Source organism: Lonchura striata, chromosome 3 (assembly GCF_050655825.1).
Source record: "Lonchura striata isolate lonStrDom1 chromosome 3, ASM5065582v1, whole genome shotgun sequence".
NCBI lineage: Eukaryota > Metazoa > Chordata > Aves > Passeriformes > Estrildidae > Lonchura > Lonchura striata.
Window position 1 is genome coordinate 25,793,034 of NC_140705.1, and position 26,730 is coordinate 25,819,763.

A 26,730-nucleotide genomic window follows, 5' to 3' on the forward strand; every position below is an offset into this window, starting at 1 on the left:
AATTACAAGCTGTACTTTCACAGGAGAGAGATCTCTCTCAGAACAAATGAACTTTAAACTGGTTTATCTTTTAGGTGAATTATTTCAATAACAGTGATACTATAGCAACTGTGAAGGTCTAAGCAAGGTTGGCAAAGCAAGAAAAAATTATATTTAAGAAAATGATGTAACTTGAAAAAACAAACTAGCCTTGGAGTCAAGAGTCTATTATAGGTCTTTTAACTGAGTCATTAATAAACAGACAATCTAAGTGTAAAACCTAAAACAACATATGTTTCAATGCTAATTGCAACCAGAGTCCAGACACAGTACCTTAGCTTTATCCCTCATGGATCCTTTTCCCAGGATGGACATTTTTGCACCTGTTTCTTCTTGTAACCTCTTTAAAGAGTTTCCTCTTGGTCCAAGCAATTTCCCAACAAAATTGAACTAGAAAGACAATAAGAGAACACCTTTAGACCCACAGGTACTTTTCCAAAAACTTAAAAGATAAACATGATGATCAAACAAGAAAATTTTATTTTCCTTCACAAGAAATACTTCGACCTGGCTTTGAGCCTAATTTACAGAGATACAAGAATGAACAACCAAGATATTCACTCTTCTAGTGTGAAAGACAGGAAAAGCATTCATGGTTTATTTGAACCCTGGGAGGCTCTTCTCTAGGACTAACAGGCCTGTGGCTGCTAGGTTTAGTGAATTGCTAAACAAGATACTTGCCCATGAGATGGTACTGATTAAAATCAGAGAATGCCTAGGTTCTTTCCCAAGTTAATCAGCTTTACTTGCAAGTAATATATCCTGCAAAGTCAGAGCTTTAGATAGATTTTTAGGATTTGATGCTTTGCACATCGAATTGAAAATAAGTGCTGTTTTGTGTATTGGCTTCAAATACCTGTTTTGCAAGCACCAGAACAAATGTCAATCAATAGATCGTGGTAGATATTCAAGGGCATTTTCTCATATGAACACAGCTTTGTCTGACACACTGCCAATATTCCTAAATACTGCACACTTCATGTTACACATACAGCAGTTTATTCTGTATGAAGAGGAGAGATGTCTAAAGGAAAATGAAAAGACGAACAATAAATAAATGAGGTGTTAATATCATGTCAACAAAAAGCAGCAAAAAGGGAGGAGTCTATTAAATAATTTGCTTATTCTGTAATCAACAGTCTCTTTATTATTTTTTATTATTTCCAACATCTTTTAAAAATGCTATGGTATGTGGTCTTCAGAAGCTGACTGGGTATCATCAGAACTTCCTTAAGATGTTTTGGAATTGTGTTCAAGTCTGAACAGACAGTATTTTGGCTTGGCTTCAAATAAGAATAAGCTCCATCAAAACCAAAGGGCTGTCATTGTATCAGCGCTTATTTTGTTTTATTTCAGAGAAAAATAACATGACAATAAGAAATAACAATCAAGAAAATGTTGCTGTCAAAAATATACATAAAAGTTCATAAAGATTTTTTTTTGGCACTACCTTCTATTTTAAAAATGAAAAAATGGGGAAATATTCTTGTTTTCACCTTAACCAGCAATAATGTAACAACACAAATGCATCAGCCATGTTAGTAACACTCAAACTCTGAATCATGCCAGATGCTCCAAATACCAAGCTGGCTTTTAGTCCAGTGTCTTAATTAAAAAAAAAAATTCAACTATCTAAGAAAATAGTATGTAATCACAGGGAAAATAAATATGTATGGTAAAATCTACTGCCACCTAAACCAAAACAATTGATTTCTGCAAGATAATGTGCCCATGGGAGAAGTAGTAAGTGGTAACATTTTCAGACAAATTTACCATGATTTGAAGCTCCAAAACCAGATTTTTCAAGCTTATGTGGTTTTTTTACTTTTTTCCAACTTTACCTGTTGATTTAATATAAGTTATTAACTCTTCAAAATAGGGCAGGATTTTGCATCAATGTTCCAATTGATTGTCCAAAAATCCTATGTCTTCAAACTGTTGCTCTGCCTCTTCCAGGGAAAACTTGGCTTAGAAGTTGTTGGCTTCAAACTGATTATTCAATTTTGTATGAAAATAAACCAAACAATGAGGAGCAAATGGCAAGAATTGAAATTTAATACTAGATAGTAGACTTAATCTATTGATAAAAATAAGATTTCAAAAATCACCCATTTATTACCCATGTATATAAAAGTTTATTAGGGATGGCTGAGCAAACAGCAGAGCTTTTGTTTCTCCGCAGGGACCCCTTTATGAGCAGAAAGGAGGGTGTCACAAGCTACAGAACCAAATCTTTTGTGACACTAACATATCACCAATCAGACAAGAACCATGTCCTGCTGCATCCTTTCAGTGCTCCTTAGTATTAAGTAAAGCTACCCCTCGAAAGGTAAAATAACTGTAACATTATGTAACTTTGGAGGAAACTACGAGAAGGCCAACCAAAGCTTGACTACATTTGTTCTCTGAATGGAATAGAACTATTAAATTACACTCTGTGAAGATTTATGTTGACCATTTATATTTAAGCACTTCATAAACTGTATAATCATTACTTTGACATATTGCTGCAAAGGAGCAGTATGGCCAGCATAGACCATGTTACATGCTAAGTGGATTTTAATCACTTCACAGGAAATAAGTGGCTGGGGATTTTTATTCTATTGATTATGTAGCAGACAGATACATTTCATCCACTGTCTACAAAACACATATCAGGAAGGAAGCAGTTATTTACAACTAAAAAACTTAATTGCTCTTAGTCTGGTTTTGTTTAAAATTGCAGAAAAGCCACAGCACTATATCTGGAATCCTACTGTTATGCTCAGTCTTTCAAGTATGTCTGAAGCCACTGGGTATCCTCAGCACAATCTATAATCTCAAAACTCCCCAAGGTCTGAAAGTACTGTTAGAGTAACTTTGACTCAGTAACTTGTGAAAAATTATATACTTTACGTTCACATATAGCTAAAAGCACCACACAGGAAAGAGGATGTTTCAGTGAACAGCCCAAAATGTAGGGAATCTGAAACACAACTTTGTTTCTTTTTCTTTCTTTCTTTTTTTTTTTTTTTTTTTTAACTGAAGATATAGTGGGCAGAACTGATTTTAATACTGGAAAGTTCAGGCTTCAGTTACAGCGACACACACGCAACCTGAGCACAGAGACAGTGAAGGAAAATGTGGAAACTGCGGCAGCTGGACTGCATATAATGGTGAGCCTTGCCCACAAACACATTCCTGGCACAGCAGCTGTAACTGCAGATCTTATTCTGCAATCTCAGTTCCAATCCAATTCTGCCATGTGTACAAATTTTCTCCAAATAATAGTAGCTCTAAGTCTCTGGGATAATATCTGGTCATATGAGGAGAAGATAGCTAAGAAATGCTGACATATAGAGGAGAGAGTATTAAAAGAAGGCTTTCACTGCTAGGGAGCAAAAAAACTTCCATCTCAAAAATATTGTTGTGTTTCTAGATGTTCTTATAGGAGGCTTAACTTTTCAATCATGTTTACGAACATGATGAACAAGCTAGGCTTTCTAGCTTGCAGAAACCCTTCCTGGTTTATGGCAGAGATTTTGTACATTATTTTCTCAGATTTTTTTTATCATTTCTCAGGGGGAGATGATTCATGTCTTCATGGGAAAATGATCAGGTGAAAGCAGGGGATGCTTTACTTATAATCAAATGCATGATGTTTCGTGTATCAACAGCTGTGGAATAAACCTTTTCCTCTACAAAATAAAGCCTGACAGAGAATACAGCTCAATAGATCTTTCCTTTGTCTACAGCCAGTATCTCCAAAATCTTCCCCTACCAATATATACACACAGTTTCAGCAGATTTATCTGCATCCTGATTACTCTCACACTTCACACAAGCAATCAGACAGTCAGGTGCCCAAAGACAAAGGTCTGGCTCCCCAGTTTTCATCAAAAGTTTTTGTTCAAACTACCTCAGGACAACATACCACAGGTATAGCAAATCTAAGGGATAGTTTACAGCATCAGCATTCAAGCCTGAAGCTAAGTACAATGACTGGTAGAAAATGCATCCTTACATTTAGAAGAATATTTGTTTCCCTGATTGATGCAGTCCAAATACATTTCTACTAGAACTATAATACTTCTTACTTTATAAAATCTTATTTAATAGGGTTTTACAACCAGAATCAAGGAATATGTTTACCATTCAAAAAACACATTTGTGTCAGTGACTGTTTCTATTTTATACATCGATCAGTGTTCATAGCAGTAACAAAAGCTAGATAAATAACAAATAGGATAAGACAAATGTTTCCAGCTGTAAGATAATGCAGAACAATGCCCTGATTTGGGAGAAGAAATTAATTTCTTCCAGAAGCAGCAGAACAGAAATAGACCTGGCTTGACAACATGAAACAGGTTTATTATTTATCAGCGTTTTGTTCACCATTTTGTTCACCAATTCCTTTGTGGAGAGACAAAGTGTCATTCCATTTTCAGAGCTACTTATCCTCACAAAATCCTGTCCTTATTCATGGAGAGAAAAATGGAGGTAAGAGTGGGGAAGAATCTTTCTAAATTCAGTCCTTTTCTAAATAAAAGTAGAGAAGACAGTCACGCCTGGATAAAACCTTGCTGTTTGAGACCTGCCTATAATTAAGGTCCTATTCTAGGACTTCTGAAAGCTTATTTAGTTTAGAACAGCATTTATTTTAAAAATGTCTCATGTTTTGATATGCACAAGGGACTTCATGTTAAGGCAGTACGGGACTATTATGAAGGCAAATTTTATTTTTCTCAACATTTTGTAAGCATTGTATTACAATGCCTGTAATAACATGCTTTAACTTTTGGTCATTCCTGAATTGTTCAGGCATTTGGGCTGAGCATTGTAGGTCTTACGCTATTGGAACTATCCTGTTGTGGGAAATGGAAAGATAGAAACTTCTACAAACACAGGAAGGTTTGATTTGCAGCCTTGGAAGAAGCTTGGATTAATGTAAAAATAAAATACACAGACATTAGGCAGAAAAATTATAAACTATATTTCTATAGTTGTAACTAAGAATATGCCTTAAGTAAGTGAGAAACTGTATTGAGAAGATGGTGAAGGGTTTATAATGTGGGGGTTTAATTGTATAGAGTAAGCTAAGAGTTCAGATGTTATAATAGAAGCATATGTGTATATGAGAGATAGTAGCCCACTGGATAAACGTATCTGCAGTACAGTACAATTAAGTAAAGGTGATAGGTTAGAATAGCAAGATAAACTTTGTGGCAACTGTCCACTGGATTAAAAAGTTATACATTACCTTGCAATGAAGAACTTGTGACCATTTTGAGCTCTGACTGACTGCTTGCTCTCTTAAACCTCACAGCCTCTGAGACTGATCTTCATCTGAGCAACAAATCATTTTTAGCCTGACTGTGGTCCCATCCCTTCATTAAAAGCAGTGATAATAATTATTCTATTCTATTCTATTCTATTCTATTCTATTCTATTCTATTCTATTCTATTCTATTCCATTCCATTCCATTCCATTCCATTCCATTCCATTCCATTCCATTCCATTCCATTCCAATTCCATTCCCCAGCAGATTCTGCAGAGCCCAGGTTTGTCTCCCTCTATATGTAGCTGCTTATCCCATTCAATATCTAGTACTTCTTGGCTTTAACAAAATGAATTCAGTCTTCCAGATAAACAAGCAACATTTTTTTTTTTACTACAGCTATGTGATGTGATGCTTGCTGTCTCTTGGAGAAGAGCTTCCAAGACACCTGTTTGGTAGGACTGAACTTTGCAGGGCTCTATCTTAGCAGGGCATGTCAGGAGACAGCAAAAACCAGAAGCAGAAAATGAATCTACCCTGGAGATCTACTCCAAAGAACATCTGCTACTGCTTTCTTATAGTCTTTTATCACAGAAATGTCCCTGCAGCAGTACCAGACCAAAGGAGAAACAGAGAAAGCTGCCCTTTCCTACAAAGCTCACTGAGTTTCATCTCTCTGTTAGGCCTTGAACAATAACTCAATGCCAGGCTGTGCACAGAAAAAAATTAAATGTTCAAAGGCAAAATACAGCTTCTTGAAAACTCCAGGCCAAATTAATTTCAGATTTCAATCAGTGGAATTGCTTCAAGAATAAATTAAATCTGATTAACAAAGTTAGAATTATTAAAGTTACTGTGATTAGATGGTTTACCTAAGAAATAAATGTTTTTTTATTACACCTTTTTTACCTTGAGAAGTGCTGGGAACTTGTATTTACAGTGTGCTAGAAAAAGATGCTGCAATACTTTTCTGGATATTTACTAGCTTATTGCAAGCATCTAAATCCACAGTGAAAATATATTTTTGGCATAACTCCATGAAACAGATGGTCAGCAACTCCAGACAAAAATCTTGCATATAAAAGTCTACAATGAGATAGGAAAAATATCCCCCTCACTTTTCGCTTTTAGCAGTTTTCTGTCAGAGTTCTGGTAACAAGTAGTGGCATTCAAACAAAGCAATTTAAATTAGCCTTAAAATGAAAATAAATTTTCTGATTAAAAAAAAAAAATGTGTCTGATATACCCTTATTTAGTTAAACTTTCTTAAGTCAGGAAAATTTGAATGTCTCCTTCTCTAGTATATGCATGAGCAGTGTCATTTATTAAAATCTGCTAATCTGTAAAACACCCAAGCATATTATTTTATGTGGTTCTGTTTTTAAATCTAAGGCAAGGTAATTGACGAAAAGCCAAGGAACAAGTTAAAGTTGTGCCTCTATATTAAATCTTCAATTAACAAGTTGTTAATTGCAAAGGTTTTATTATTTAGTCGCAGAAGTATCCAGAGAGACTCATTGTACCAGGCACTGCACAACCATGCAGGAAGACATGATCTTGACCCTACAGAGCTATCAAGTATGTTTAAAAAACCCAAAACAGACCTTACTGAATGTATGTAGCAACTATTGCTTATTTGGATTGTGCGGAAGTGACTGCTGAAACCACTGCCATTAAAATCATCAGCCTCAGATACCAAAGAGGGCATAACTACTCAAACTAAGTGCAGCAGCACCAGCTCCTGCTGGCCAGAGACTGCTTTTTGCAACTCAGAAATGAGACAGAGGATCCCAATGTTAAAGGCAAGGCTGGATGGGGTTCTCAGCAACCTGGTCTAGTGGAAGATGCCCCTGCCCACAGCCAGGGTGACTGGAATCAGTGGATCTTTAAGGTCCCTTCAACTCAATTTTACGATTCTATGTCACATTTTATCTTTGGCTTTTGTCTTTCTCCTGCAGCCTGGATTATTGCACTGCTCTTCCCTGTTTGTCCAGCCCAGCTGGGTCATTGGTGAAGGCCAAGGACTAACAGGAGTGGCTCTCAGGAATATTGAGCCTGTGCTAGGGAGGGGTTAGAGATATCAGCAAACTGGTCACAAGACAGAGATCTAAAGGGTAGGGAAGTTCTTAGGGAAGGCTCACTGCTCCCTACTGGGAAACTATGCAAGAACAGCAGTATTTTTAAAAACTGCAGAGTATGCTGAGCTAAACATGACTTTCCCTTGTACTGGATTTGTATTTTATTGAATGAAGGGCAAGAGGATTCTTTAGGACATAAAGCCACCTGGCTTTTAACATTCATTCTAGCCAAGCTTGAAGTAGTCAAATTTTACCATTTCCGGGAAAATAAAATACAAAGTAAGTAATAAGGAATACCTGGAACTATGTGTCTAAGACTGGTTCATTTGGAAGACATTATCTAAAATGGTATTTATACAAATGCCAACAATTTAGGCTGCAGAAGTGCACCACTGAGCTTTTTCCAAAGTGCACAAAGAAGTTTATAATGAACATACTTACAGGTATGGAAATAGGTACTAAGACTACAACTCTAAAAAGCACAATCAACATTTGCCTAATTGGGCTTATTACTCCCAGAGATACACAATTTACTGGTCACAGTAATAAACACCATCTGCTCTTTGCTAACTGGCAGCAACCTAACAACTTTTTTTCCTAACGTGAAGAGTTTGTAATTTAAAAGCAATATCTAAAGAAGTAGTAGTGGGACAGTGGGACTTTCATGCACATCATCTCACCCTTACTGAACTGTATGTAATTTCATATTATGTGAAAGATTTATCTTTGCCAGATGATACATTTCCCAAGACAAGCTCTAAGTCAACAAGAAACAGGGTAAGTTAGGGTTGAATACCCAACCATAAAAATAATGTGTCTTTCCCATGTATGTTAGTAGACTACTCAAATGTAGCTTCAAAGACAAATTTCTGATCAGTAAAGGAAATATAAGAACAGTTAATTTAGACCCAGTGCGTTAATGGACTGATTTAACATACATGCATATAGTATCTAATTTTGTAGACACCATTGTATTAAATCACAAATGGTTTATGTTAATATAATTAAAAACTCTGCTAGTCAACTTGATTTTGCCTTTTGCTATTAAAGTAATTATATTTAAAGCAGTATTTAAGTATCAATTTACATATTCTGAGCACTATGCAAACAATTTTATTGTCAAGTCATGTCCATAATCAAAGCAAAGCATTACTTTACAGTGACTGACATATGCAAACCACATAGCTCTATGGAAATTAAACAAGCCTTTGAAAGCACTCCAAAATATTTTATGAAACTCTGGTTCCTTCACCTTCCCCTACTGCATTTTCTACACTTTTTTTTCTTTGTTACTAAGGGCAAATTCAAGAAGATAATTTCTTTTCTTCCTTCCATCTCATTATCTTCTACTATACTTAGAGAAAAAAACCAAGTATCCTTCAGGATTTTTTAATTAAGTTTTGGCTGATCTGAGATGGTAATGCAAAGGAATATCTGAAGAGGAGCAAAGCATTCCAAAATAACATTGACAAGGAGGAAGCAGTTAACACACTTAATTCAAGGACTCAAACTGCTGCTGAATTCTGTTCCCAAAGAGCTCAGGTAAGACAACTGCCTGATTTCAACTATAATTCAGGTGAAAATGATACAAATTTAAGAGAACAGATATTGTGCTCTATTTGTCCATTCAGTCAGATGTGAGAGCAGAGAATACAAACAGGGAAAATGCAGGATAAATACCATTAAGTAAATTGCCATTGTTCATGAGCTGATTCTCAAAAGACATCTCCTGTAGCAATCCATTCGAAGAGCAAACTTCACACTAACTGAATAGACTCTTTCTTAATTTTTTTTTTTCTCACAGTGATGAGCTTATGGAAAGAAAATAGCCAGCACTAACTCCATTATCTGGCAGATAGCTTTCCATTGGTTTATATAGGTAACATACTGGGCTAGCAAGGAGCATGTCCATTCTCCATTTTAACATGCAGACCAGGGGACCTGCAGAGCCTCCTGCTCCACAGTATACAGGGCTAATTGCAATAGTAGAAATCAATGGAGGTGATACCTTATTTTACATTTTATTTAACTCTGCTGATTGCAACCCCAAATTTAAAATATATAGAGAGTAATTCCTCTGTAGTTTGATAGCAATGCAACAGATTTGCTAACTGTAAAGAATCAATCACTGTGATAAATAAGGATACAACAAAAAATACTTTCCCGTTTTTTACATTGGAGAGGGTCCAGAGGAGGCCATGAAAAAGATCAGGGAGCGGGAGCACCTCTCCTGTGAAGAGAGGCTTAGAGAGCTGGGGTTGTTCAGCCTAGAGAAGAGAGGGCCCTGGGGAGACCTCAGAGCAGCATTCCAGCTTCCGAAGGGACCCTACAAGAGATGGAGAGGGACTGTTTACACGGGCACAGAGGGACAGGACAAGGTGGAATGGCCTCAAACTGAAAGAGGGTAGATTAAGATCAGATATAAGGAAGACATTCTTCATTGTGAGAGTGGTGAGGCAGTAGAACAGGTTGCCCAGAGAAGCTGTGGATGCCCCATTTCCGGCAGTGTTCGAGGCCAGGCTGGATGGGGACCTGAACAATCTAATAAAGTGTAATGTGTCCCTGCCTGGCAGGTGGGTTGGAACTTTAAAGTCCTTTCCAAGCCAAACCATTCTATGATCCAATGATTCTATGATTTGTAAATGTTCATAATTTGCCAAGTTGAAAGCTCATAGCACTCACTATTTGCAATTCAGAATATCTATTAATTCTCTTTAAAAACCAGAAATCACAGAGTTTTATAGCATTTGAGCATCAAAAGAATCCAAAAAACTGAGACTAGTTTATATAACACTCTGTTGATGGTATTCCCTTGCAAGCAACATAACTGTGCTTCAAACTTCATTAATGTAACACAGAAAAAAGTACTTGCAGGACAACACCTTTAAAGACCAAGACATACAGTATTTGACAAATGAGATGGCAAGCATGAGCTGGAGGGCCTGAGTGGCTTTGAATAATGCAGGCTGTAATACCCAACAGTCTTGCCACTGCCATACAAAAAACTCCCGGGTGAACAAAACTGTAGTTTGGATGCCCCTACCTGATAAAATATTAAATGATCTGCTATTTTTTTCACTTATACCTTTTTCTTAATTCTTGCACCCCAGGCTAAGATCTGATTTACACTTAAAAGAATATTTTAGAAGTAATATTGAATTCTCTTCTAACATAAGATTTAGAAATGTCTCAGGTATATTTAATAACCATCTGATTTTAACTTAATATTTATTCCATCATAATTACCTTGCTTTAGCACATCTACAACCTTCAAGGATGAATGTGTTTGTAAAATTCATATAAAGAAGAGACACCAATATGAAGGCAGTGAATATTTTTGATTCACCTTGTCAAGACAACATGTTCCTAGCTCCAGCTGGTCAAGGGAGCTGGGAGTGCTCTCCTGGAAGGGTTAAAGTGACACAGTTAGCCATACCCAAATAATAGATTTGGTATCTACGAAGATGATTCAGGCTTTGAAACTCACTTTCACAGTGGCACCTGACCAAGTTGTGTGACTGGTGTCTATGTGCTTAATTTCAAGCACATCAGTCTCATTTCCACACCCTTCTCTGCCTGGAGCTGCTATTCATCTCCAATTCAACTGCCTCATTCATTCAGTAACTGTGAACTTTGGGATCTCACACACATTTATATTTACAAAAAGTCATAAATTCCAGGTCTGGAGCTCAGTGTCTATGTCTTTCAATGAACAGAAGAACAAATTCTAGTTCTCTTGGGAACCTACATCTTCCAGTACTCTTTCATATTCCTCCAGGAAATCACTGCATTCCAGTGTTACAAATGTGGAAATGTTTTCATTTGCAACCCCCCAGCATTTATACTCTCTTTTGTGTCTGCAAATGCAATAGCTATTGCAATGAACTAAAACAGCGACAGCAAATATGTGACAAACTCATGTGAAACAATAAGGAAAATTAAATTCCAATAGACACTGAGAAGAAATATAAGTGCAAGTTTACGTGGAACATTATATTCTATGTAAATCTTAAAAGTGCTTTGAATTTTTTTTATTTGATAAGGACCATATCTATCAAACATTTAGATTATAGCAAAGTAGAGGAAGCAAACTGATATATTCTTAAAGGTAAAAACTAAAGATTTGTTCTACGTGTAATTTACTGGCAATGTCTTACCACTGCAAATTTATTTACAAAACAATTTTATTCCTCTTAAAACTGAATACACCTGTAAATAATATTGCACCAAAATAAGACCAAACCAGTGCACTTCAACCTACAGCAACAATGAAATCAATGGAAAACTATTCACTCATGTAATCTTCTCCACTTAAAACAATATATAATGATGCTGACAACTGAGCAAAAACATCCTCCCATTGATAGCACTTTCTTCAAAATCACAAAGTGGTATATATACTTACATCACTAGATTAATATGAGAAACTGCTTATAAGAAGAGTACTTATTTTAAAATCAGTGCATAACATCAAATTTCATGTTAAGCATTTAAGTTCACTGAGATTTGCCTCAGATGACAATTTTCATCCTTGCCATGTCTTCTTTTATGGAATATGGCATTCAGATTTTTTTTGTAATTACAACAGAAAACGGTTATTTCTGAGTCTATTGTAGTAGTGTAATTTCCAGACTAAGGTTTGTCAAATGCTTGTAGATGCAGAGTATGGCCATTACATGCTTGGTTATTCTTAGGCTTGTACATCACCCACATAGAATAATGAAAGCATCTGGCTCATTAATCTTTAGAAAATACATAAGATATTAAGTCCACACTTGCAAATAAACATGGATGCCCAAATCCTAGAGGGGCTTTCAGTTGATGAATTCCAGTGTCACAGCAGTGAAGCCTGGTGAGCCTAGAACTTCACTATTCTCTCAGAAATATCACAGAGTATTTGTAAGCAGGACGAGGACAGAGGCCTGAACCGGTGGCTCTGAGGCAGCGCACCCGGCAGACCCCACGTCCGGGCAGACTCCACAGACACACCAGCGGCAGCAGTCTGCAGTCCTTACATGGAAAAAAGAAACAGCCAAGGGATGCAGGACAGAACTTCCGGAGATGAAATGCAGGTCATTTCATCATTTCAGCTGCGACCTGCATGGCAGCAGCCTTTGCCACCTCCTCATTATGGCACGTGCAGACTCAGAGAGAAGGGGATGCTCTGAGGCAAAGCTACAGTCACGGGCTGAAACAGAGGTGTCAGGAGGAAGAACTGAGAGACATCTGGAACTGAGGAAAGGAAGAGTCTGTACAAAAAAGAAAAAAACTTCCTTTGAAGTACAAGGGATCTAGCTGTGGATATGTGCAGGGTATGGAATTATATTTAACTCAGTTATTAAATTCAAGAAAAAAAGATATTTTTAAAATCCAACATTGTAATCAAATAAGGAAAACAAAAACGACCATAAACTATCAGCCTAAAAAAAAAAAACCAAGTACAGTTTACACAAAGCAAGTAAAAGAAAACTTTGAGGAATAACATAAAGAAGTATAAAAAAAATAAAATAAAATACTATTCAGAGATTTGGAAGCCAGACAGAGAGCTGGTAGGGCTAACAGATGTTCAGGCTATAAAAGGAGGATTCAAAAAAGATGAGGTCAGAACACAAAAATAAAATACTTTTTCTCCATCTGGGTTCATAATGGAGGAAACTGTGACAGGTGGTTGGGAGGAAGATAGTGCAAAAAAATTTAATTGGAAATTCTTAGAAAATTATTACAAATCAGAATAAACAATGCATTTAGTGAACAATAAAATAAATACATTAGATAGGTAAAGAGCTGAGAGATGACTACTTTAAAGGGAAATTCTCAGGCAACTATGAGTGTTCTTTAAAGAACAAACTAACCTGAACAAGAAATAACCAGATACCTGATTTCCAAAAGACCAGGATAACATGGTATTAGAAGGAAGGGCCTCTCATGGAAACAGAAAATGTGTTTAAACACTGGTGAAAATTTGTAGTAAGTTGTCACTATTCACACTGGAAGGAAGTAATTAGTCGAGTCTTTCCAGAGAGATCAATGAACAGGGAGAAAACTGATGTTATTGCTGATGCTAGGCTAAGTCAAGGTTCTGAAGGGTGAACTTGCTGTAAAAAACTACATCTTATGACACTTGCTGATAAAATTACAGCTGAAATACCATGTAAATAAATGTAAAAACATTAAAACGCACTCCATCTTTACAAACAATATGATTTGCTGATTCTAAGTCCTTGGAAATTGTATCAGGAAAAATAACAGCTCAGGGGAAAACAGAAGACACTTGCAAGCAACAGACTCAGAACTAGCACAAGAAAGCTTTCTCCACAGGAATCCTCCTAATTTGAGATTTAAGGATTGACCAGAAGATTCACCAGAAGAAACTACCCTGAGCTCAGGTCAGCCTTGGCAAGTTGGGGTATTATTCTGGAGATGTATCTCTGCATACTTGTCTCTATTCTATTTTGGCTTTGGTCACAGTTTCCAGTGTTGGTCACTGCTGGAAGAGCTAAATGATGGCATTAGTCATGCAGGAATTGGATTGTAATGTCATTTGCAATATTTTGCAGGAGTTTGAAATAGTCAGAGATAGTGAAGTAAGCATTACCATCTTTTTATAGATCACATGCTACATTCACTCAGTGTGCTGTCATCAAAATACTATGCAAAAAGTATTAGAAAAAAAACAAAATAGAACATGTCAGAATTTGACTCATACTGTATTATACTACAAAATTAATTATATTTTATGCAAAATTTTATTTTGAAATATAATATTAAACTCTAAAACTTTAGGCATATATAATTCTTGTATTTTAGTTTGAACATAACTGACTGAAATTTATTTAAAATATTTTTGAAGTACACTTTGATCCAAATATAAAGCTCTAAAGATGCAGTTTTGGCAGTGCTCTGGAGTCATATCTAGAGATTCTGTTCAGATGCATGGACAGCAATTTATAACAGTGATGGCAATTAAATAAAGTATACTCTTAATTTAAATAAATTATCATCCCTGAAAAATTAACTACAATCCATCTATGGCAACATGTTTTCTTTTGCTGTTCAGGAACAGATATCAATGTGAGGTTTTTATTTCATCCAGATAGAATATGACGAATAAATAAATTCCTTGAGTTTCTCCATACTGCAACATATAAAAATAGGCTGAAGGCCTAATCGTACTCCTCTATTTCTGCAGGAATTTTCATATTTTTAGGACTAAGAACTGGATGCAATGTAAGTAATAAGGATATTGCAGAGTTACTGCTCAACACTCTGTTTCTCATGCAACTAACACTAGGTCTGCTTCAGATGGAAAATCACAAGCAGATTGAAGAATGGGGTTTTCTCTGGTTTTTCCTACTGATTTACTAAAACTACAGTGATTAATTATCTGATGTATACTTTATAAGAATTAATCTAAAAAAGGTTATTATTCATCTCTTGCAATCTTGATTTTAAAAGAGAGCACTTTATAGCGTTTTAGCGTAGATGCAGACTTAGTGGCTAATTTGAAAGTTGTATAATTGTGAAATAGCCTTTTCAAGTGACATTAATTAAAATTCCTCTTTTACTTTGTCACTGAAAAGCATCAAATTTATTTACAATATGACAGAATTCACCAGGACAGACAGAATAGCTGCAAATGTGTTTGTTCTAAGATGTAGAGATCAAGGTTCATCTGTAAAATATATTTTCTAAAAATATTTATTCTATCTTTATAGAGTTTTGAAGAACTTATTGGCCATAGGCAGGAGGTAGTTGGCAAAGTCCTGAATAATTATTTTTGAATAGGTGGTTATAAAGTGATGAAGAACTATCTATTATTAACATTAAAGCAAACAAAGTGGTTTGCATAGAATCAGAAGAGACAGAAGATAAGAAATCAGTCAAAAAGAAAATGAGTCAGAGATGTTTACAACACAGGATTTATGGAAAGTCTTCAGAAAACATGGCAAAATATTCATTTACTATCACAATTACTGTTAAATTACACAATCTGAGTCTACTGCATACTTTGGGAAAAAATGTATGTCATTACATAAAATTAATGAAACATTCAGTGTACTCAGTTTCTCCTAATTTTCATATAAATGGTCTCAAAGTGCTCTCGTACCACTAATGACAACTTTCACAACTAATCAATATTTTTTGTTTTATAATAAAAGAGGTTTTTAAATATCATTGTCAGTAGAATACGTATACAAACAAGTCCTTGTATCTTAAATTAACTCCATCAAAGATTCTTTACTGTAACCTCTAATTTTTTTATAAGCAGAGTGCAGTCCCCAATGACCTGAAAACTAGAAGTAATCAATGTGCCAATGTCTCCAAGCAAAATTTAGTACAGCACCTCTGAAAACAAATCAAGCTCTAAGCAGAAACAGTAATTTGTAAGGAACTATAAATATCTTCTCATTCTATACAAAATGGTTCCTATAACTGAGATTTCCTGTGCTACTGGAAAATACAAGTCAGAAAAAGATTAAAAAGATATTTGGCATATTTTCCCTTTCAAGTGGTTTTTTTTTTCTTAGCTCCTTGTCTTAGACTGTATCACTAACAGCTCCAATACATTCCGTTAATTACTATGAATCCTTACTTGTTTAAAGTGACTGTACACATCTAATCAGATCAGTTTCCTTTCAGGTGACAAGGTATTTTTCAATCTCATTATCTCGTTTGAAAAAAAAAAGCCCACTATCTATTTTAAGTATTAAGCTAGAATACTATTTGGGACAAACTTCAGAAATAAAAACTTTGCTCTAGCCTTGCCAAACAATTTATTTCTGTTTAAATCCATTTATTGTGTTTTGGAACAGTCAAAATTACCTCATATAGATATATAAAAAGAAGTTATAAATTGCCAGGACTTTGTGAAATATATTACACTGGGGAGTGAAATAGTGTATGAACCATAAACCACAGAATTAACAACTTTAAGGTGACTAAAATATACATTATACATATGCAACACAGGACTGTTCTCCAGGTTTCAAATATTCATGTTGATGCATTACAGCTCATTTAATTACAAATAATTACAATGCAATGACTATGCTGTCATTTGGATTATGTGCCTGCACAGATTTGAAAAACCCATTTCCATTTCTCCACTCTGGCACAAGTGGGCAGAGGAATTGCTCTTGGTTCCATGGTCAAGCAGCTCTTGCTTCTGCTTGGACTGTGGAAATTATTAAACCACCAAGCAGAGGGGGTTGCACAGGCTGCGTATCTGCACGAACACAGCACCAGGAGACGAATGCAGCGCTATAGCTGGACATTGGTTACACCAGCATCCTTACAACTGTTCAGGCAAGGCCTCGGGCCAGTCCATGAGCCCTCTCCAACAGCCTCCAAGCAGTCCTCGGGAATCAACTGGAGTGATTTCCAAGATGCATTTTTAATGAAGTCATCTTATTACAGAGATAGGACATGCAATGCTAAGACGTGGCTAGCCCATACCAGCAGGCTGCAGGGCCGGAAAGCACTGGCACTGCTGGACTTGCCACGTCGCCTTTGGTTACAGCTCAAATCCAACAGCAAAATATTTATTGTCTCTGCTGTCCTAAAGTTTCAACTTGATTAGATTAAGGTTGTAAGACTCTGAAAACCCTGTGACATGTTTGCATGAAAACAGAATTTTCTACAGAGTCGTTCAATATTTCAGGCATTACACGTAGGTAATAATAAGTTAAATCTCCTTTCTCTGTAACACTGACACAAGACTATTGATTACTACTATAATGCTAAAAAGGAGACAGCATGAATATCTTAGCCTAAATACTTTTTGAAAACTCTAAACAAACATAATTGAAGTGTTTTGATGGAAGAAGAACAAAATAGGACCTTCCCCTTTCTACTCAGCTAAGCCAAACACCATGTTACTGGTAACTGCAGACTGGAAAAGCAATTTGGAGTGCATCACCAAACCTAAGGAGTTTTGCACACCCTATTTTACAAATACTTGGTAATGAAGTACACTGTCTTATTAAAACCAAGGATTATGTGAAATGGAAAATATGCAGTTCAGTACAAAATATAATTAGAGGCAAAACCCAAGAATTCTATAGGTCAAAAGAATGTTAATTAATGTATCTTGGGGGAAAAAATGAAGAAATATTTCACAATGTCGCAATGATGTTTATTTAACTTCTTATAAATATCAGAATCAACCTGCTAGAATTATTCAGACTATTTGGGAAAACTGTGTCGAAGTATATTTTGTTATTTTGTCTTCCTGTATGAGCTGGGTACAGTCCTCTCAACATACTAATAAAGAAACTTAGAAGCCATGGGATGGAAAATTAAGTTTCTCTCCAGGGACTATACCCAGGACACGACTGCAGGACAAAGATAATGTTAAGATTTGGGACTACCCTATGCCAATATTAAGCCTCTCACTAGAGAGTTTGTGTTCTCCAAATCACTTAGACAAGGAAAAGAGCTTTACTTTGGTCTGAACTTCCAAGGGAACACAGAGAAATTTAGGCTGCATCAGATTACCTGTGAGAAATGCTATGAATCCACATTAGGCAATCATGGAAAGGCACAAATGGCACAGGGAAGTACCACAGAAACAGCAGAGCAAACTGGCAGCAGGCTGCAGGTGTAAGGCTGAGCCCAGCACCCATAAAGGGGCTGTATCTAGTGCAGTCTGACACAGATATCAGCCAGCACTGCACACAGTGCTACTCAAATATCCACCTGAGACAGCCATTCTGGGAACACCTCACAGCTCAGGATCCTGTGCTGCATCACATCTTCTCTGTTTTTAAAAAGGCAAAGAAAATCCAGCATATACAACTGCTAGATGTGCCATGGAAGAAGGTGCTAGTTAGAAGACTGAGGTTTTGTTTACAGTGTTATTAAAAATGTATTTTAAAAAAAATATATAATGTAGAGTGGTTTAATTGCATTTAGTTAGTGTTTGGACATATTTACTCAGAAATTATGTGGTCCTAATTTGAATTAACTTCTGAACCAAATAAATTTAGAACTATTTGGGACACCAAAAATGCATTGCACGGAATTGTCCTAAGAATCCCTAAGCAAACATGCTCCATTAATGCCAAGTGTAGAAATGTAAATCTTTTGCCTTTTTTTCCTTTTAAACACAGGGACATTGAACACCTTATAAACCCTTACTGACACTGAAATCTAGGCTGTCTATGGAGCAGAAGTGATTATTCTGCAGTACTGAGTGACAAATTAACTGTTATTTCAAAGACAAAATATCACCTTTCTACCAGAGCTAAATGGGAAATTTTTCAGCCAGATGGTATAGGTTTTGTGGAGTTACACTATGCAACAGAAAATATTTGGGAAAAAATTAATTACAGCAATCACTGCTATATCAACTCTGGGGTTAGCCAGATTCCTTAACATTTTTTCACATTCACCATATTAACCTCTCCCAAATTCAGAAGCAACAAATATTTTGTTTAAACAAATACTTCTTACTTCAGTAAAACAACGTAATTATTGAGATGAAGACACTTTAACATAAGGCAAGCATGCTGTGAGGATATCAAGCAACGTTAATGGAACTTTTAGGAAGAAAAATTTATTTGCAGTAAATGAGGAAGCAGAAAGGTACAGCTGTGATATCTTAAGCTTGAAAAATACACCATGTCTCTTTCAAGCAGCTCATATCCTATAAAAACCTTGTTACCCATACTGCACTCCTTAAAGACCACTATTTTCATGACCAAGCAAATTATTATAAATGTTTGCTTTCTATTCTAATACAGGTTTCATGATACATAGAGAAAAAATGTTAAACTGGAAGTAGAATCTCCCCCCATGAAAACAGAAACAAAACCTGTAAATATGCGATAATGAAGGCTACCATGAAAATATTTTTAAAAATAAATTATCTACAAAGTCAGTTTCTTATTGCTTATTGACCACATTTTACACCACTTCAGGAAATTTAGGTTTTGTTTCAATTCTAATAATTTCTAAAAATTTATTCAAAGAAATTTTAAAATTGAGCTATTCAAAATAAATAATTTCTGATTTGTAAGAAATTCCTTATTTTTTTTCTTCTGAGTAAAGCAAAAAAAATTAGTGAAACTCAATTATTAAATTATGAAGTAGTTTATAATCTATTACACAGTTATTTTAAGAATGTTCATATAATTTGAAAAGTAATTTTTCAGTAGTTTGAAAAATTTATTTTGTTTAGGTTTATGGTTTTTATTACTTGACATTTTTGAGGGCATTTTGAATTAAATTACATATCTGAGGTACTGCCTTAACATCCCTTCCTCTTCAAGAAACAGATATTTTGACATATATTTGTTAGAAGCTGTCACAATTCAAATACTACAACAGATGTATTTCAACTACAGTTTTGTTTCTTGTTCTCAGACAACAGTAATGTATTGATATAAATGATGCAATATGTTGTAAATGCAATTCGAAAATTAATTAGAAAGATTTATCAATATTATTAAAAAGTAATCTAATTAGTCTGCAAAACAAGTGAAATACTTTTAGTGATTATCGAGTACACCATCAACAATGATACCAAACTGGGAAGTGCAGTTGACTCTCCTGAGGGACAAGAGGCTTGCAGAGGGATCTAGACAGATTGGAACACTGGGATATGATAAATAGCTTAACAAGTCTAAATTTCAGATTCTGCACTTGGAATGAAGTAAGAGTCGTCACAGGTATAAACTGGGAGAGGAGTGGCTGGAGAGAAGCTGTAAGATATCTGTGGGTTCTGGTCAGCAGCAGGCTCAGCACAAGTCAGCAGTGGGCAGGCAGAAAGGCAAATCATCCTGGGATGCATCAAAGAGCATCAGCAGCCAGTCAGGACAGGTGACCACCCCTCTGAACTCAGCATTGGTGCACTGTCACCTTGAGAACTGCTGCAGTGCTGGGCCTCAATTTAAGAACAATGTGAAAGTCCTTGAATGCGTCCAGAGACGGGCAACAAAGCTGGTGGCACGAAAGGCAGGTGGTGGTCTTAAAAGGAGCGACTGAAGACGTTGGGCTTGTCAAGTCTGGAGGAAAGGAAGCTGAGTTGTGACCTCATTGCTCCATACAGATTCCAGATGAGATGAATTAGAGAGGGAGGTGCCGAGCTCTTCTCCCTGGTATCCAGTAACGGGACCCATGGGAAAGACTCAAAGCTGTGCCATAGGAGGTTTAGACTAGACATCAGGCAGCATTTCTTTACCAAGAGGAGGGTCAGGCAATGGAACAGGGCAGGAGCTTGATGCCCCAAAGCATCAGATCCTTCTGAAAACTGTTCAGAACAGCTGGACATGCTGTTCAGTATAATGTTAATTCATTAAACCTTTCCTTATTTGTATGAAGGAATATTTTCAAAAACTTTTAGAGCATTCTTGATAAGCATGTTTAACCAGATACCAGATAATATAAAAGCAAGTAATTTGTGAAGGAACTATTTTATTGTAATGCCAATGAATATTGTAGAATTATAGAATCAGTTAGATTGGAAATTACCTCCACAGTCATTGTGTCCAATCTTTTACCAAACACTGCCATGCCAAATTGACCATAGCACTAAATGCCATGTATAATAATTTATTGAAGACTTCCAAAGATACTGGCACCACCTGGCCAGACAGTTCCAATGTTTAAGAATCCTTTTCATGAAATTCTTCCTGATGTCCAACCTGAACTTCCCATGGCACAGCCTGAGGACATTTCCTCTTATCCTGTCTTTGGTTGCTAAGGGAAGAGGCTGACCCTCACCTGCAAGGGGCCCAGAGCCAAACACAGTACACTTGAGGTGCAGCTGCACCCGTGTCAAGTACAGAGGGAAAATTATTTTAATACAGCAATACAAGATAAAGTACCATCATATAAATGTACATAAAACACACATTCAGTTGTTCATGGCCATTAAAATGAATACATGTTCAAGATCTTTAATGAGATCTTGAACCAAGAGGACTTCTGTAATCAGAGAGATTATTTTAGAAGAACACAAGCTGGTTATGTGCTCTTTTTGCCAAGAATTCAATTTTCTCCTTCAGCCCAATGATACATTAAAACCTGGGCTATCTCCAAATACCAGACAGTTGCTACCAACCAGTTCTTCAGGTGATGCCACTGAATGGTCTTGCTGATTTACACAGCAGAATTTGGTTCCCTCTTTACCTGCTCCCCACTGCCTCATTTGTCTTTGGGAAACTGTCACTGGTGAAATCCATCATGCATTACAAATCCACCATGGGGTAGGAGAAGACTGAGCAGTAACCTCTGCCTAGCCTCCATCTACGTCCTCAGCAATGAGAGTCCTGGCAGAATGAGAGTCATGATGCACTGATACCCAACCTCAACTAACACAGAGGGCATGTAGTCAGCAAAGAGCAAGCTATTATTACTACTATTACCTCTAATAATTCTACAATTTAACTAAGTGTTCTAAACTATTTCAAATTGTAGTTCCATAATATTTCCAGGGACATGCATGTTCAGGAACATTACATACAAATTTATACAGAGAGCTTGAGCTAAAGATTTGTTCACATACTCAGCACAACATGGGGTCTTCCTTGGTGCCACTTACAATCCAAAGTCAGTGCCTGCCAAAAGCACCAGTTTTCTGCTTTCTCTGTGAATATACATTTGAGGCTGTGACTTTCTTCTAAAACTGCAGCATAATATAAATCATGTCACAACTGCATTTCTACAGTCACAAGAGACATGCTGAGAAGGCCAAGGGCAAGGTATGATGCTTCACCAGCCTGAGCTCTCTGGGGCAAGGCACACAGAGGGCTGCTCTGTAGCCCAGAAGATTCTATTCTGTATAGGATCTTCTGTAGATTCTCCCACTTCTCTGCCATTTTCTACCCACAAGCAACAGTACCACCACCAAGTGATCATCAAAGTTTAGAATGGAAACTGCAAAACAACTCAATCAACAGGTTCTCATCCAGTATACTGTTACAAATGGACTCACAAGAAAATTACAATTCTCTGTTGTAACAAAGTGCAGATGCACACATAGCAACACAGAGATAACAACTGTACAAATTAATTTTTAAACATGCTGCTTTAAATAGGGGACCTAGTGATATGTAAATATTGGAAAAATATGCATCAGTGCTGAATTTTCACACAGCAAAAGAATTACTGGAAATAATTTCATAAACTGTTTGAAAGCATCATTTAATTTTTTAATCTGAAGAAGCATTTTCCTTTTTCATGTAAGATGAGACTAGATAATAAAGACACAGAAGCCATTTAAAGTCATAGAAGGCATTTAATCTGGTGTAAACTGATCAATTTTATGGAATTTTCACAGAGCACAAGCCCAATAAATCTTTCAATATTTCTTGAATTGAAAACTAAAAGAAGGTAAATTTTAGTGAAATACTGTCCTGTTTCCAAGTCAAAAATAAGTCAGGAAACATTGGACAATTTAACAGCATGGCCAGTTTGGCTCAAGTGCCTGGCAATATCCTTTAGCACTTATTTATAAAACAGACTAGTTATGGCTGAAGAGACAATTCTTACTGTTGGGGCTTAAATGAGTCTTTTAAGTTATTCCAGAGTCCAAAGGAATAATCTCATGCTCAAACATGCTCATATTCCAAGCTCCTTTATCCAAAGAGAACTGGACAGTTGGTAGTAAAAATTAGGAGAAAAAAAATGAATCTTTTGTAAATCAAAGAATACTAGACTTCTCTTTGGTACAGGTTCAGAAACCACCCAGGCAAAACTCATGCATCTTTTCAAGCTGCATTTGTTTGATATGTTCACAAAGAAATCAACATAAGGTCTGAAGTACTGAATAACCTGATATTAACTGCTGTTAATAATTATCAAAAATAATCAATATTAAAAACATTTAAATTAATAAATAATAAATATTGGCATAATATGCATTAAAAAGACATTTTTTAGTTTTTGATTAATGACTGTCAATTATTTTGCGTATTAGAAACGTAGGATTTCTTAATATCTAAAAAAATCATCACCTCTTCTTCTGACCAGCCTATATACTAATCTTAATACGTGGCTAATAGATCTCATGTTCCACAACAAAAAGCTTGGTAAAAAAAATAAAACACAATTTCTACAACACCCAACAAGAAGTTATATAATCTAACAACTTCAAAAATATCAATTTTTCAAAAACCATACATTAGATATTGACTGCATGATAGACATGCTTTTAATGTACAACTAATCTAGCATGAAAAAAGCTGTTAATATATCTTTAGACAATACAGATGTCAAGATTTTGAGAGTTTTTTATACATGTGCACTGTTATTAATTTAAAGCAATCAAACAGAAGGAAGACATGCAGTCAGGCAGGTCTTCATTTAAATGGTATTTTTTTAAAAAATTGGGTTTTCCAAGCAGGTTTAGGGTTTTTCCCCAAACAGAGTAAAAAACAGCTATCTCTGCCAATTAGGCAATATGATTGATGGATAGTCACTCATACATAGTCCTAGAAACAATCATCAGCTGTGCAAAACCCCTCACACTAGTAACTGGAACAATCTCTGTACAAAGTAAATATTTTAAGAAAACCTTCTCAAATTGATCTGCTGATTGCCATGAAATAATTCTACTCTGATTCATTATTAATTGTATGGAATCTCTCAGTATGTATAAAGAGTACTTGTGAACATATTCACCTACCATTTGAGACTCTCCTATGACCAAACAGGTTGGTGTGTGCAGAGTGCCTCACAGTTCAGCTGAAAAAAACAATCACCTTGATTTCATTAAATAAAATATACTGATAAGTGAATGACTACTAAAAGCATACACAGCTAATTAGGAGTGCAATATACAGTAATTTTTTCCTAGCTGGCCATAATTGTGCTTTGTTTACTTTCACTTCTTAATAATGGTAAATTTCACAGATTACCTTTACAAGAAACAATCTTAGAGGCTAGTAAGCAAATGGAAGTCATCAGAATTATGTACTTGTTTTTCTGAAAATGCCCAAAATGTTTTAAAAATGCTCATAAACTTTTTTTCTTCTAGGAATCTGAAACAAGCAAAAAGGAAAAGAATCTGTAGTAACTAAAACAAAAAAAAACCACCCTCAACGAGTTGAATTGAACTTAAAAGGTGTAATTCTGACAGGAAATACCCTTTGCTATGCTGTCATTATAGTGATGCTCCAAGTGCTGATTGCGTGGCTCTGCATTAGCAGTATCACTGTACACTCACTGTGTGTGTGAGCATCATTATGGCTAAAAGAAAATCTATTTCCATCAGCTGGAAAACAAATTACTGATACAGAAGGTCACTACTAATATAGCAGGAGTATTTTTATGTTGCTGAACTTCTACAGAGAAACTACTTCACAACATCTGAGAATTTACTCTGAAAATCATTTTTTGAACCTACAACAATACAAAAATATATAATGTGCATCTCAAACTTGCCAGTTCAATGCTGTTTATTCTATTGTAAAACTGCCTTAATATTAGGTAGAATCATAGATGTCTCTGTAGTAAGGTAAATACAGAAGAGCAACACTATGTTGCATTGTTATTCTATCCAAGTAACATGAAAATCAGTTTTCATAGGTCTTCCAAAGAAGCCTAATTATGAACATATAGGGATCACCTCTACTATTTCTTTACGAGCAATCTACTTTCCATATTTCTCCCTCAATCAGCTGCACAGGGTTACCTACAGAGTTAGCAGCAGGTAGCAAAAAATTGACAAGATGAAGAATGCATTTGCTAACAGGGAATTTACATACCCATAGCTCATACATCATCACAGCTTACCCAGGCTTTAATGAGTCCTCTGAACTGGCAAGATGAGGATGCTCACACTCTGTGGGACTAATCAGAAACAGCAAAATGCTTCAGTGACCACAATTCAACTGAAAGTTGCTTAAGGTTGCTCAAGTGGTTTTCTTGCTTTAAAGACAAATGGCAAGTTTAGCTTGGTTTCTCTCAATTATAACACCCACTGAAACAAGCCCTGTTAAGAAAGCGTTGAAAGTATGAGGAATTAAAACTAAAAAGAACCCAATATTTGTGGAAAAGTTTATACAGAGGGATTAAATATTACACAGAACTAAATATTATGTAGAAATGTCCTGCTGCTGCATTCATCCTTCTGTAATAACAAGAGATCATTACACAAGATGGAAATTTTTGTGATATGACATAATGTGACAGACTACTCATCAACAAATCTTTCTAGGCTCAAAATGGAATGAGGACAGTTCATTTTTGCTCTATCAGCTGAATATATCAAGTGCTGAAAACTGTATCTTTATTTCTCCAAAATGAAAGTATATCTCATTTGCTATAATCAAGAAGATAATAAAAAGTATGTCAAGCTATAAGAGGTCCCTAAAAATATATTAAGAAAAAGGACATTACTTTCAAGGCTAGTAACCACTCAGTGGATCAGTCTGCTTGGGAGAAAATTATTTTAGCATGGCTATAAAAGCAGGACTCACAAGCTGTGAGACCAAGAGTCATGAAACTACCCAGAGGATAGGAAATTCCTGATAATGTCTTCTATCCACTAAGTATAATATTTCTTTAGCAACACTGTCATTTTCTCTTTGATCTACCCTACTTAGAAAGGCAGAACTTTTAAGTCACCAAATCTTTATGGGGCACTGAAATGGACAGGCAATTTTTGGCTGACCACAGTTTCAGAGGGCATATAGGATAAACCCATTCAGATGCTTCTTGAACAGACATCAGTGCAAATTGCAGGTGCAGTTCAAAAGTGCCATATAGCCTCTTATTATTTCCACAAATATGCTGCTACTGCAACAATAAATCTTTAACAGACATTGCCAACTCTGTATGAGGTCTTAAACATATTGATGTTTATAAATCTGCAAGATTTGATTGAAATAAATATACCACTGCTCTAATCTCCAACCCACAAATTACGTTCCATTGAAACAATATAGTGATTTCTTTTTCCAGAACTACAAAAACTTATGAATAATAAATCACATAAAAATCTTGGACTGAAATATTAACACTTTTTTTTGCCTTCTTTCCTATGCATAAATAAACAATATCAAATGCTGTCCCTCATACTTGGGAGAGTAATATTTATCTGTCAAAGAACACTTGTTTAATCATGGACTTAAAAAAGAAAAGAAACTAAGCAGAAAAAGAAGGGAAAAATCCAGGCTAATTAAAAAATGGAGAAGTGGGTAGAGTGAACAGCTCAACATCACATTCCCCTCACTGTGCTCACATTCATATGTTAAGCTACCTTTTGTTAATACTAAATAAATTTGGTTTTTATCCACATTTTCCTAAACAAACTGGTTTAGTGATGTTGCAAAAACATAGTTCCTAAGTCATCTACTAGAGTTTGAGGGCTATCCTGCAGTGACAACATGGATGTCTGGTACTTCCTC

At 35.8% G+C, this 26,730-nt stretch overlaps 1 protein-coding gene across 15 annotated transcripts in view; it reads right to left on the reverse strand.

The window, feature by feature from the left end:
- Positions 1 to 26,730, reverse strand: part of KHDRBS2 (KH RNA binding domain containing, signal transduction associated 2) — a 349,072-nt gene that overhangs the window by 240,076 nt on the left and 82,266 nt on the right. For all 15 annotated transcript variants that reach the window (XR_014953621.1, XR_013339757.2, XR_013339753.2 and 12 more), the window contains exon 3: positions 313 to 429. Coding sequence is in view for 3 of the 15 variants with exons in the window: in XM_021525682.3 (XP_021381357.2) it covers positions 313 to 429 (117 nt within the window). In the remaining 12 variants the exon portion in view is untranslated. The remainder of the gene's footprint in view (positions 1 to 312; positions 430 to 26,730) is intronic.